Source organism: Kogia breviceps, chromosome X, assembly GCF_026419965.1.
Source record: "Kogia breviceps isolate mKogBre1 chromosome X, mKogBre1 haplotype 1, whole genome shotgun sequence".
NCBI lineage: Eukaryota > Metazoa > Chordata > Mammalia > Artiodactyla > Physeteridae > Kogia > Kogia breviceps.
In genome coordinates, this window is record NC_081330.1 from 48,313,093 (window position 1) to 48,327,401 (window position 14,309).

Here is a 14,309-nt window from a genome sequence, read left to right on the forward strand (position 1 = left end):
TTTTGGCTATGTTATGGAATATGCTATGATGTTTAACTGTTCCTTTAAATGTCCCTTTAGAAATAAATCTTAGTAAAAGTAATGGTACTGAAAGGTGCTCCTGACCTAATTTGGACTCAAATATTCAAAATTAGGAAAGTAGAAGTAGTAGTAGTATCACATAGAAAATTCAGAGAATCAGAGTTAAGAGGAATGGAAATGCAGAATTCTCAGTAGTGAGTATGTGAGAGCCTTTACGTGACTTTGGTTTTACTTTGCTTTGATTGTTTTAGCAGCCAGAGTAAGAATGGATTCTACTCTAACTGACTAGCTTTGCCCAGTGCTGCTCAGAAGAGCACTGAAGTCTCTTGCTGAATTAACTGTTGTAATAAATGTCAATAACTAAAACAAAACACACACAAACACACACACAGCATCATGTTAAATGAAAGTGAAAGGGAAATTGATATTTATTGAGTGCCTGCTATATCAAGCACCATGCTGGATGCTTTAAATATATAACCTTATTTAATTCTCACACTTCTAGTTAAACATTAGTCCTTCTCATTTTATAGATGAGAAAATTCAGTCACAGAGGTTACTAGTATCACAGCTGAAATACAAGAATGTATGACTCCATTTCCTCTGGGCTTTTCCCACTATACCACACTACCTTGAGAAACTCTCTAATGGATTTTATACTAACCTTCATGTCTCAAACCTCACTTTCTTCATTTTTAAAATAGAGTTTGGCTTAATCACTTCTAAGGTCCAGACAGACTCTGAAATTTTATGAAACTTATTCTTATGGGACTCAATACAAACACATCAATAAGTAAAAGAACAAATGCTCAACATGAAATGTGCAAATAACTGGAGGAAGTTGTTCACAGAAAAAGAGGTTAAAATTGCCTTTGAATAGAAGGAAAGCTACTCAACTTCACTCCTAATTTAAGGAGTAAAAATTATAACATGGATGATTTACCATTTCACCTCTGAGATAGGCAAAGTTTGCAGGGAAACAGATACTCATATGTATTTTAGATGTAACACTATAAATGGACACAAACTCTTTGGAAGAAAATTTGGTAATATCTATCAAAATTATAAATGCAGACAGCATTTCATCCAGGAATTTCACTTCTAAAATTTATCCTACAGATAGATCCTATGTGCACAAACGTATATGTAGATACACGTTTGCCACAGCATTGTTTGAAACAGCAAAAGGTTGGAAATAATCTAAATATCCATCAATAGGTGACAGGTTAAATAAATTCAGATAGGCCCATACCACAGAATTCCATGCAATGTGTAAAAAGAACAAAGTAGATAAACATAAACTACTATGGAATAATATCCAAGTACATAAAGTGAAAACAGAAAGAAGTAAAAAACAAAAAATGATATATACACATATGCTTCTAGAGGCATAGACTATTTCTAGGAGGCAATGTGGGAAATCAGTAAGAGTGGTTTCTCTAGGGAAGAAGCTGTAAGTCTGCGATTGAAGGGATATGCTTACCACGCATCTTTTTATTATTATTATTATTATTATTATTATTAATACCTTGATGTATAAGCATGTTTTACTTTTTCAGTTTAAAAAAAGTGATTATAATAAATAGTAATCTCTGGAGTCCCTGAAGAATCCTTTAAATGTGAAGTCTAGTAGAGCAAATAAGGGAATCAAAAGACTTTTTTTAATGGCAGGAATTTTCTTAAATGTCAAAATTCTTCAGAATACTCTAATCACCCCAGATTTCTGTATGTGTGTGAGCTTCAATCTACAAGGAACAACAAATACAGTACAAGTACCTCCAGTGCGCAAGATAAGCTAGAAGGGCTGAAAAGGAATAATTTTCACCTCTCTCTCTCTCCCTCTCTCTCTCTCTGAATCTTCCAAAATTCACATTCTCACATTCTAAGGCATGTTGTGACAAATCAGACAAACGAATGGTAAAGGTGCTAATTCCAAGGGCATGGGCATGTGGAATATATCAATTTCTTAGCTGTAAAGACTCACTCAGTCTAAAAAAACTCCTATGCTTAAGTAAGCTATCAATTCTGTGATAATTAGTAAAGTAGTAATGTTAAAATGAAATACCAAAAATTCACAAACCACAATGATTAATTATGAGATTGATAAGTTACCTATATAGTACCAAAATTATGTGTGAAATTCATAAGTGGTTAAGGATCTAATCATAAAGGAGGCATTCAATTATCAAATCAGTAAAATATACTTATTAGGTACCAGATTTTGATATTATTCCAGACAATCTGCTTATAGGAAAAAACTATCAAATTTCCAAAAAAAACCAAATGGATTAGTACAAATGTAACACTACATAAGCACGATGGCACCAATCTTACTCCAATTACCTTATTTTCTCTTACATGGTGAATCAACAGATTCATCCACTCTGCTTCTCAGTGAAAATGACAACTTTACAATAGATGAGTATAAGTTACATATTAAACAATAAAAATAAAATCCATATTTTCAGGTGAATAATAACATTTATGCAAAATAAATTTAACAGGAAAAAAGCTATCCTTCTTTCATTGCTAGGTAAAATAGTTAATATGTCAATCTAATTATGTTTGACTCTGCCCCCAAAATTATACATGTATACATTACTAGAAATTTTTAGCAACACACTGAATTCAATATATCAGAACAAGAACTCTATATTAAAAAATAAAATATACCTTTTATCTGGGTAGCGAAATTCAGTGCCAATTTTGCAAAGAGATCTGGATTTTCAAACTTCTCCTCCTTAACTTTCAACCAGAAACAGTTCTCAGACAATTCTTTGGGTTCAATCTGAAACAAAAATAACAAAGATAAGTTTCTAAATTATTACTTCATATTTAGTTTTTCAAAGAATTCACTTTCACCAAGGTTGAATGATATTACCTTTATTCATCTACCTACTAAATCAATTTTAGGATCTATCAAAACAACACTTTTTAAGTAAACATTCATTGGGAAAGTCACAGACTTCTACTAGTGTACAGAAAAATACAAAACAGCAACAGGCCATGTAGCAAATTACATTTTAAAATATCTTCTACTGGAAGGAATCTTCAGAATAATTTAGTAAATCCCTCCCCTCAACTTACATACCTTCTTCTTGCTCCTGGATTTTTAGCAATGGGGAAACTGAGATTCAGAAAAGTAAATTTCCCATGGTTGCAGAAAATAACCATAATAGCTGACACTTACATACCTCCTAAAATGTGTCAGGTACTCTTTTACGTGATTTCACACATTAACTCATCTCATCTAATCCTCACAATAATCCTTTGAAGTAGGACCTGTTATTATCTCCATGTTAAAGATGAGGAAACCGAGCCCCAGGAAGTCTGAGTGGCTGCCCAAGCTAGTAAATGGCGAAGATGGCTTTCAAACCCAGGCAGTGTAGCTCCACAGAATTGTGCTCTCAGCCACTACACTGAAACCCAATATTAGAATGGTGCATTTTCCAGTACATATCATGATGCTCTGTGATATGTAAGTGCCATTACACTATATGCTTAATTGCTAAATTAACATATCATTACATTTACACACACAGATAACTGGGCCAGCAGCTTCTGGGTCCTATAGTTTGGTAGATTGTGCCTAACCAAAAATAACTACATTCCAAAAACATTCATACCTCATTTACTCTTATGAGCAAAGCATAAGTATATGTTTAATTTTAAAACTGATTTAACCATTATTCTGGTCAAACCAATTTATTATGTAGATACTGTCAGATATCACTGTAACTATGTTCTTGGAATAGACATTTCCCCAAATGGTGGCCTGGGTAATTGTATTTTCATTAGATTAGTTCCCAGTGAATGTGGACTGTGTCAATCTTGATAATAAGCTTCTTATAAGACATGTTATTTGATAATAATAAAGCAAAATAACATTCAAAAGAAAAAATCTTTCACACATCATATAAAAAAACAATTAGTTTATGTCTCTACTGAATACTGTCAGTGATTCCACACTATCTGAAAGTTTAAAACTAAAAAAAAAAAAAAAAAACTAATAATTTTCTAAGAAAAAAAATAACAAAGATAGAGAGGCCCATTAATACAAAGATTATATTTAAGAATGTTATAGCAATTAAAGTTAACATTGGTAAAAGAATCAAAATTATTTTTCATACTATTCTCTAAAACCACTTTCACTTTGATTTTCCTTTTGTCTTCTATGTTAATTTCAAGTTGTCTGTGGAGTTTCCAATTCTCCAGCTATGAAAGATGAACATAAGATGGTGAACTCACAAGCGAAAGCAAAAGAATCAGTGGTCATGTTCTCAATTATTATATCATACTTATAAGTAGCAATACCGTCATTCACACATTAATGAGCAACTATGACTAGACAAAGCCATAAAGCTATAGTCATAGTACTACCTTTGACCAGTTGATCCTCTTCATGGACACCTCAGGTTTATATATTTTTTTATGCTTCATTCCATATGGCAGATCAAGTGTTCCCGGAGGAGGAGGAGGAACTCCTCCAAGGGGAGGTGGTGGAGGAGGTCCCCCAAACAAAGGCAATGGTGATGCTATTCCATGTACCCCAGGTAAAGGAGGTGGAGGAGGAGGGGGACCTCCTCTGGGTAGAGGTGGCGCTGGTGGAGGTGGAGGTGGAGGCGGGGGTGGCCCAGCACCTGGCAATGGAGGTGGTAGAGGAGGGCCTGGAATTCCTGATGAACCTGAGAGTCCATGTCCCTGAAATATAAAATAACCCAATGCTTAAAATGCTTACAGTATGGTAGCAAAGAAAACTTATCAGAAGACATTTGTGGTTGAGTTGTTTAAGGTTTGTTTAATTTAGCAACATCTAAGGGCTTAAGAGTACATGAAAAAGACATAGATTTTTGATAAGCATTCTAAACCCTGGATAATGACTAACTCTGCTCATATACTAAGGCTAGGAAAGTTGGCATGCTCAAAGATTTTGTGAAACACTCCTCCAAAATAGTGAAAACTTACCTTTCATTATAAATATATGCAAAGAAGGAGTACTGTATATGGCTTGGGCCTATTAAGACTAGTTGGTATGAATATAGGATGATTAATACAAAATAACTGATTTAATTCCCTTGGGGCCTATTAGCTTTACACGAAGAGTCTGTCTCATGGCACCAGTAACTTAGCTATCTTCTAATACCAAGAATTAATGCTAAGTAACATCCATTGCATAATAATACAGGTTTATCAATGTTTTTACATCTATTATTTCTTTTCATCCTTATTATAACCCTGTAATGTAGGTTGGGTATTTTTATCTCACTGCTTATAGATGAGGAAACTGTAACTGCAAAGAGGTTCAATGACTAACCAAAGGTCGCACAGTCTGAAATATGATTAAGATTTACATGTGGTTCTTCTCATATCTAAGGCAATCCTCTTTCCACTACAACAGACTAGCTCCTAATGAATGGGTGTCAGTTGCCTTGAGTGGAATTAATTACAGCTTGCAGTATGAGCAGATTATAACTTATTTCTCCCACCAGAAAGGAACTTCAAGCTCATTCTCTAATAATGATGGATGACAGCTGATGGAGATCACTGCATTCCATATTGCCCACTTTTTGATTATTAATCTGGACCTGTTTCTTTAAACCATTACTGATGACAACGGTTTACTTTCCGAAATGAAAATGAATACAAAAGTGAGTTTGTTAATTATAAACATTCCTAAAAAAGTCCTACAAATGAACATGCATCTTCTGTAATTGAGATACGACATTAGACTAACTGAATGAAAAGTTTAAAACTATTAACATGTCTTGGTATAGTGTTATTTTTATTTGGGGAGAAACTCTTCTAATCTTTACTAATACGAATTTCCTCCACAGACTACTTAATTGAACTAAACAAACTTAGAATTATCTTTACATAATAAATAAGTGGAAGCCTATTTTTGAAACAATCAACTTAAAGGACTGACCCATTTACACATGTTAAAAATTAACAATCACAGGTAAACAGCATCACAGAAATGTTTCTCCTAATATTCAATGCACATTGTCCACAAATATTTTATTCACACATATGAATGTTTATGTGTGTATATACATATATACAACTAAAGTGTTTATACACTTAAAGGACAATCCTCTCCTGGAATGCAATCCCCTCCTGAGATTAGGAAGGATAGGATTATAATATGCAAATTCTTTCTATTTTATTTTTAATGCAGCAAAACTATAGAAAGCAGTCTGATTTTTCCAATCTTGATTGAGATAGCAAAGAAATTCTGAGGAAAATTAAAATAATTTTTCTGAAAAGTTCAGTAAATTAGTAATTTACCCTACAAATTTTGTATATAATGGATTTGTTTAATAATTTGAAAGGTAAAATGTGTATCCCATTTTTTGTATTAATTGACAGCAAAATGAAAGTAATACTTGTTTGTAAACATAAAATTTTGCCTCTATGAGATCATGTTTATGATATAAAACTTGTGTAACCACAAAAATGCTATTACTTTAAAATAGGACTTTTTACTCAAGTTAAATCGATATTTTACAAATTGAATAAAAGTCTCAAATGCCACCAGCCTTAAAATCAAATCATATCAGCCCTTTTCTTCCCTCCTATGAACAATTAGGAATGGAACAATTAAATGAGACCACAATAGAGTACTGAGAATTGAATACGGCAAATGGACCATTTATTATTTGACACCATTTGGGGTGCACTAGAAAGTACTGTGTGACTCTGCACTTTTCCAGATCCATTGATAATAAATAAGCAACCACGCAATTAAATGGTAAGGCTCTGTGCTAGGTGCAGTAGGGACTTTAATGAGAGTAAGCACAGGAAGTAAAGACATTGTCCTCAAAGTGTTTATGCTGCAGGGGAAGGGATAAAGCAGGCACACAACCAAATATGATAGGAGTGGTCTATAAAAGTGATATAAAAGTTCAAAGAAATTCCCAGAGTTTTGGGTGACGCTTTCCAAAGGATGTTATACTGATCTGATCCTTAAAGGAGATGTTTCATTGGCACAGAGCAGCAAGGGAGGGCGTTTCTGAGAGAGAATAACCTAAGTCAGCATTTCTTAATAGTTCCATGAACAAACTCTTCTGCAGGAGATGTTAATAGGTGGTCTGAGATAAAGGGTTCTGTGGCTAAATGAGTTTGAGAAAGCTATAGGAAAAAGAGTTTGACAGGTTTCTTTAATGTAGGCCATCTCAGACCATTTAGTATGTTAATGAGAATGATGAATCTCCAAGAGGAGAATTTCAAGTGTACCAAATTTATTGGACTATGGAATGCTTTCCTCATGAAAAACCTATTAGCATCTCTGTAACTAATGTCTGGGAAATGCTGGCCGAAGGAAAAGTGTGGAGACAGTAAATTCTACATGTGAAGGGAGGAGGAAAGGTGACTTAGCTGCAACAGAGGCTGGAGTTAGAGGAGTAGAGACGAGGCTGCAAAGGCGAGATAAGGGAGCACGGGATAGAAGGCCTTCAAATTCCCGGTAAGGAGATTTTTTCTTTAATCCTGAATGCAACAGGCAACCATTGAACATATTAAAGCCTGGAGTGACAATAATCAGGGCAGTGTTTTAAGAAGATTAATTTGCAACTGACATAAAGCATGAATCTGAAGAGGAAGAGACTATAGGCATGGCGGAAAGTTCAGAAACTACTGTAATATTCCAGGCAGGATGGAATGAGAGAGTGGCCCTGGGGGGTTCGGGGTTTTGAGGCAAAGCGAAAAAAAGAGAAAGAACTGACATAAAACAGTGACCAACTTAATAATCTATCAGGAGGCAGGGCGGGGAAAAGGCCAGGACAACTCCAGCTTCACAATAAAAAAAACAACTGGTGGTAAAATTTAAACAAATAAGAATGGAGACCAAGCTGGTTTGAGGACAGAGGAGTGACCACAAATAATGGGTTTGATTTCAACATGCAGCAGGACCTGCCCACACGGAGATCTAATCAAGAGCTGGAAATAGACAACAAACCCAGGGGACTTGACACCTACTAAAAGGTGATATTTGAATTTATAATATTGGATGGGATATTAGTGCAGGGACATCCAGAGAAAAAAGAGCAGAGGACAGAACACTGGGGAATGTCATCATTTGGAGGATGAAAACAAAGAGAAACTGAGTTCTGAGACATGTAGAAAATGAAGTCAGATGACACAAAAAAGAGTGATTGAGTGAAAAGAAATTATCAAATATTACAGATAAGTGAAAGAGGCTAAGGGTAGGAAAAGGCCACTGCATTGGGTAATGTGGAGTTCATTGTTGACTTCTGAAGTCACTTTTCAGTAGATTGACAGAAACAGACCTAGTCAATCAACAAACACCCTACTGGGCATCTATGAGGCTAAGAACTAATCTTATGTTTCTTTATATTCATTTAAAAAATATGTTGTGTTCAGAGTATGTAATCAGCTCTAAAATTTAGACACCATAATTAAGATTTTAAGTGTATATGGGGGGTTTTCATCATAGGGAATGTAGGTGGAAATATAAAGTTTATAGATTTTGAAATTATGGTAGTCGAGATTTAAAGAGATCTCAAAAAGCTTTAATGAGCATTTCCACATTCCTTTTGAAAGAAAATACTATGCATCCAGTTTTTCAAATCATCATGAAAATTTCATCTCAAGAAAGAGTTTTGCTTGTGTAATACATTCCGTTAAAAATATTCAGGGCAGTTTATGCAACGAATGCCGTACTTTTATCCAAACATTAAAATGATTTATTGTCCTGGAAAATCAAATCTGTAGTTATTTCACATAAAATGGGAAACTACCAGAAAGTCTGCTTCTGGTCACATTTTTCCCTCCATCTAACAAGATAGTTTTCTACCTTCAAACTTAATGTGACATGACACAAAGTCTGTTATCTTGTTTCATTACCTGGGTTCGAAGTTGTTGGATTTCTGTTTCAAGCTCTTTGATTTTTTCTTCTCTTTTTTGAAGCTCAGCTTGAGCTTCCTGTCGAGCTGTGAATTCTTCATCAAACTGCAATGATCACCACCATAAATGTACACTTAATAATACAGTTTTGAGAAAGCTTTAAACAACAATATGTATTAAATAAGTGGAGTGTCTTTTGCTTCTTAAATTTCCTGGGCCACTCAGAAAATCAGAGGTCTTGATTATTTTATGGCAATTGAGCACCTCCGTGGTAAAGAAGAACTATGTCCCCAGCCCAAGGTAAAAAAATCCATTTTCACTTCTGAAAAAGACATACTAAACAAAATTTTTAAAGGGTGGACTAAGAAGGCTCTCTTCACATATAATGCACATTTTTGTTGTTTTGTTATTGAAAGATAGGTTTTAGAATTAATCATGGGTTTTTTTTTAATGTTTCATCCCATACTTTTAAGTTTATTTAATTAGAAAATGAAACCTAAAAATTAGGAAACAAGCAGTTCAACTCTTTAAAACTATATTTAATCTTGAAAAGAGACTGTACTTTTAGAATGCTCAAATGGATGTACATTAATACAAATCAGACTATTTTTATTATAATCTTAATTGTCTAGCATTCAAAAAGTGATGCTCCACAAAATCTGACAGTAGAATGATATGTGCTCTAATGGCATTCTCATTCAGATGGTTAACCAAAACACTTGTATAAAATGTCATAAGAGGGAAAATGAGAGGTTAAATTACAGCGTGCTAAGCCAAAGAGACCATCAGAAGCGTGACTATCCATTTACTGCATCCTGCCCAGCACTTACCTCAGTCAGGTGAATACCACTCATGTGCAGCTATAGAACATTTGCCTTTTATTGTCACTGTCACTTCAAGTTATTTTAGAAGTCTATACATTATTCCAACAATGTTATTTATGTTTTTAAAAGTGATATATCTTACTGTCAAAAACTGCCTTTAGAGTTTGTGGAACAAGGAAAAAGTGGGTTTACTGTTAATAAATATTCCTCCTCATAGTAGATTTGACCTTTGGAAATTATAAAATGCCATTCAGATCCAGTCTGAAGAAAGAGTGGGTGAGCAAAGTGGATAATAGTGTTTGAGTCAAACCTGCAATACTACTTAATTAATTCTTTTATTCATCTCTACTTGAGTCCTGGGAAACTGTCCCACAAAGGTTGGTCCAAATTGTTTCTAATCTCTTTACATTTCAAACTTACCCTGATCTTTCAGTATCAGCAAATGACCTTGTTTCCTAGGTCACTGAGAAGATGGAGCTTTTTCGACTTCACTAGTATCCATGTTAAGATTGATCTTATTCTGGGACTTCCCTGGTGGCGCAGTGGTTAAGACCCCGTGCTCCCAACGCAGGGGTCCTGGGTTCGATCTCTGGTCAGGTAACTAGATCCCACATGCATGTCGCAACTAAGAGTTCACATGCCACAACTAAGGAGCCCATGAGCCTCAATTAAGGAGCCTACCTGCCGCAACAAAGAAGCCCCCCCTGCCACAACTAAGGAGCCCACCTACCACAACTAAGACCCAGAGCAACCAAATAAATAAATAAATATTTTTTTAAAAAAACTGATATGATTCTATACCCCCAGCCTCCTTGCCAGAGTTATCTTTTCCTGTGTGCTTCTCAAGCATGCTGTCCACATAAGCACACTACAATTTTGCTCTACAAATGGTTTATTAGTACACTTGCGGAGAGGCACACAAGGCTTCTGCTTGTAATTTAAAACGATCTTAATCTGTAAACCCATAGAGTAGGAATCAGAGAAGCCTGAGATATGTGAACTGAAAGACTTCTTACAAGTCCACTAACCTTATTCTCTCCTTTTAAGGATGAAAAAATTAAGATCCAAGGAGAGTAAATGGCTTAAAGTCACAGCTAATTAGCAGAAACACTGAGATCAGATCTTACAACTACTGCTTCTCATTCTAGCTGCCCCCCTTCATTTCTTTTTTTTTTTTTTTTTTTTTACTACTTTATACTGCCTCTTAAAATCACCCAGAATAAGAGAAGGTACGCAGATAACCACTGGGAGACCATACACGTTTTCATTCTAAATGTTGGCGAGGAGAATAAAGCATCAAACACTGAAATTTCTTTTTTATTATTTCAGGACTCCTTTTCCAATAATAGATGCTTACAGAAATTTTTACCAGATAGATCATCACAGTTTGCTCCAGTCTTATGGTATCTAATCACAGTGCCAGAGAAAAAGAGATCCTAAGATTTTCAAAGGGAATTTTAAATGTGCTACTTAAAACAAGAACATTAGAAATATAAAGGTCTACTAATCGAAAAGTGTACAGTTTCTTTCACCAATAAAAATGACGCCTTCACACAAACATTTTATGCTCAAGCTCTTAAAATCTATTCTAGTAACTGAAAGAGCAAAAACATTTCTTCAGATGCCCTGAAGTAACTTCAGTAATACTCTATAATTTCTAGAGTGATAGCAAAAGTGATTATCTAATCTCCAAGGTAAGTCATAACTTTGAAGAGACAGCAATATGTAAGGACTTTATCTTGCTGTCAAAAGACTCAAAACTGTAGAGCTTTTAGACTTGGGCTTCAATCCTTCTCCTTCCACCAACAGGAGAGAAATACTATACTAATGCTTTATAGGGTCTAAAACCAGCAATGCAACTTTCAGTAGAAGCTCATAAAATTGTAGCTATGCTTTCATGAAACAAGGAAAAGACCATCTGAGATCTAAATAAAATTCAGATATGCATAAAGTTGGCATTTACATAAGGCATTACACAAAGAAAGGGGAAGCTCAAATTCCACCAAGACGACATACATGGAGTAGCAGCATCACTTTAAAAATGGTAATTACAAAATTCAAAGAAGATAAGTCTAAGCAGAGAGAGACAAAGAGAAAGAAAATATTGCATCATTCTGTTTCTATCAATAGCACTGATTTAAAGAACATAACAGATAAGACTAGCTAAACATCTCCAAAGTTCTCCAAGGAGCTAACTACTGTTAAGTGAGAGCTGCAGGAAAGCAATGGGGGAATGTGTTTTGGTTGACCATTTCAAACCATATGCTTCCAGCAACCTAATTTTATTTCATTTATCACTTTAGTAAAATATGGTTAGTGTTCTTCTTCCATAATGGATTAAAGTTGGTGAGCACGGAACAGTAGCAACCTTATCTTATCGGGAAAGAAATCAATATTCTGTAGTGGTGTCTGAATCCAGAAACATAAAGAACTATATAACTGAAACAACATTTATAAGGCCTCGCATAAGGAAACAAGGTAGAATATGTATTGTGATTACATTTTACATTTCATAATTACGGCTAATATTTGATAAGTCTTACCTTCTTTGAAAATTCTGCTGCTTTTTGTTCACTTTCTTCAACTTTTGCCTTGTTCACACAAGAATCTATTAAGATTGATGAAAAATGATTAGAAATTATTGCATTGATCACTAGGCAAATGATGGCTGCCAGCCTATAATTCTATTTTGTAAACTATCATTTTTATGTCAATTGCTGTTAGAGGGAAATTGACTATACTGCACGTAAAACATAAACTACCAGGTTTCTTTTGTATACTAACTGAATTCATAGTATTACTAACTGATATTACATATCTGGTATTACATACTAACTGAATGATAGAATTGTTGAGGCACAAAACCAAGTATTCAAGAATATATTTGACTCAATCATCATCATGTTAAAGGTATTCCATTATTTACCAACTTTAACAATTATACAACTCTTTTAACATTTTTTGTAGTTTATTATGGGTGGAGAAGTGCCAAAGAATCTATGCTATGCTTAAGATTATTAAAGATCAGGGACTTCCCTGGTGGTCCAGTGGTAAAGAATCTGCCTTACAAAGCAGGGGACTCGGGTCTGATCCCTCGTCAGGGAACTAAGATCCCACATGCTGCAGGGCAACTAAGCCTGCGTACCACAACTACTGAGCTCCTGTGCCTCAGCTAGAGCCCGCGTGCTGCAAATGACAGAGCCCACATGCTGTGGAACCCGCACGCCACAACTAAAGAGCCAACGCGCCCTGGGGTCTGCACACCACAACGAGAGAAAAGAAAACCTGCACGCCACAACTCGAGAGAAGCCCACGCAATGCAACGAAGAGCCCGCACCACAACGAAGAACCTGTGCCACAACGAAAGATCCCGCACGCCTCAACGAAGATCCCACATGCCACAACTAAGACCTGATGCATCAAAATTTTTTTTTAATAATTTTTTTTAAAAAATCAACAAGCTCATCTTAAAATATCATCTTAAAAAAAGATTCTTAAGGCTCAAAATGGTCCTTAAAATAAGGCTACAGGGGAAGATACAATAACATTCATTAATTCAGGCTTCCTAAAGAAAGATTTCACTTGAACAACTTCTGAACAGGGGCAGAATATAGTATTATGTAAATAAGAAAACAAACATCAAACTTCTCAGGTCTAATCAAACACTCCAAAATATAAATAAGTGAAGAACCTCTTTTGGGAAATGTTCTTAATACTGTATACACAGTCTATTCTGTATACCTATACCTAGCCATCCTATACCTATTTATTTACTTAAAGACATATGAAAGCATATGTCTATAACCAGAATTGTATGTGAATGCTCAGAGCAGCTTTATTTATAATAGCTCAAACTAATAAATAATCCAAATATCCATCAACAAGTAAATGTATAAACAGATTGTGCTATATCGATATACTATAAAAGTACTCAGTTATGAAAACAAATGATACATGCCAATACCACAACACAAATGAACCTCAAAATAATTATGCTGAATGAAAAAAGCCAGCAAAGAAAGTACATGCTGTATGTTTCCACTTACATAAAATTTTAGAAAATAAAACTAGTCTATACCGAGAGAGATCAGTGATTGTCTCACGATGGGGAAAAGGGGGAAGCATGGGAAGAAGACTAAAAATGAGAATGCAGAAATTTTAGGGGGTGACAGAGATGCGTATTATCTTTTTTTTTTTTTTTTTTTTTGTGGTACGCGGGCCTCTCACTGTTGTGGCCTCTCCCATTGTGGAGCGCAGGCTCCGGATGCGCAGGCTCAGCGGCCATGGCTCACGGGCCCAGCCGCTCTGCGGCATGTGGGATCTTCCCGGACCGGGGCACGAACCCGTGTCCCCTGCATCGGCAGGCAGATTCTCAACCACTGCGCCACCAGGGAAGCCCCGTATTATCTTTTTTAAAAATTTTATTTATTTTCTTATACAGCAGGTGCTTACCAGTTATCCATTTTATACATATTAGGGTATACATGTCAACCCCAATCTCCCACTTCATCACACCACCACCATCACCATCCCCACCACTTTCCCCACCTGGTGTCCATACATTTGTTCTCTATCTGTGTCTCAATTTCTGCCCTGCAA

The 14,309-nt window shown here is 35.4% G+C and overlaps 1 protein-coding gene across 4 annotated transcripts in view; it reads right to left on the reverse strand.

Annotated features, from left to right (window-relative positions):
• DIAPH2 (diaphanous related formin 2) overlaps positions 1-14,309 on the reverse strand; it is an 886,560-nt gene that overhangs the window by 594,386 nt on the left and 277,865 nt on the right. For all 4 annotated transcript variants that reach the window (XM_067024271.1, XM_067024270.1, XM_067024269.1 and 1 more), the window contains 4 exons: positions 12,254-12,318; positions 8,887-8,991; positions 4,402-4,722; positions 2,695-2,809 (listed from right to left, as the gene is read on the reverse strand). In XM_067024271.1, the coding sequence (XP_066880372.1) occupies positions 2,695-2,809; positions 4,402-4,722; positions 8,887-8,991; positions 12,254-12,318 (606 nt within the window). The remainder of the gene's footprint in view (positions 1-2,694; positions 2,810-4,401; positions 4,723-8,886; positions 8,992-12,253; positions 12,319-14,309) is intronic.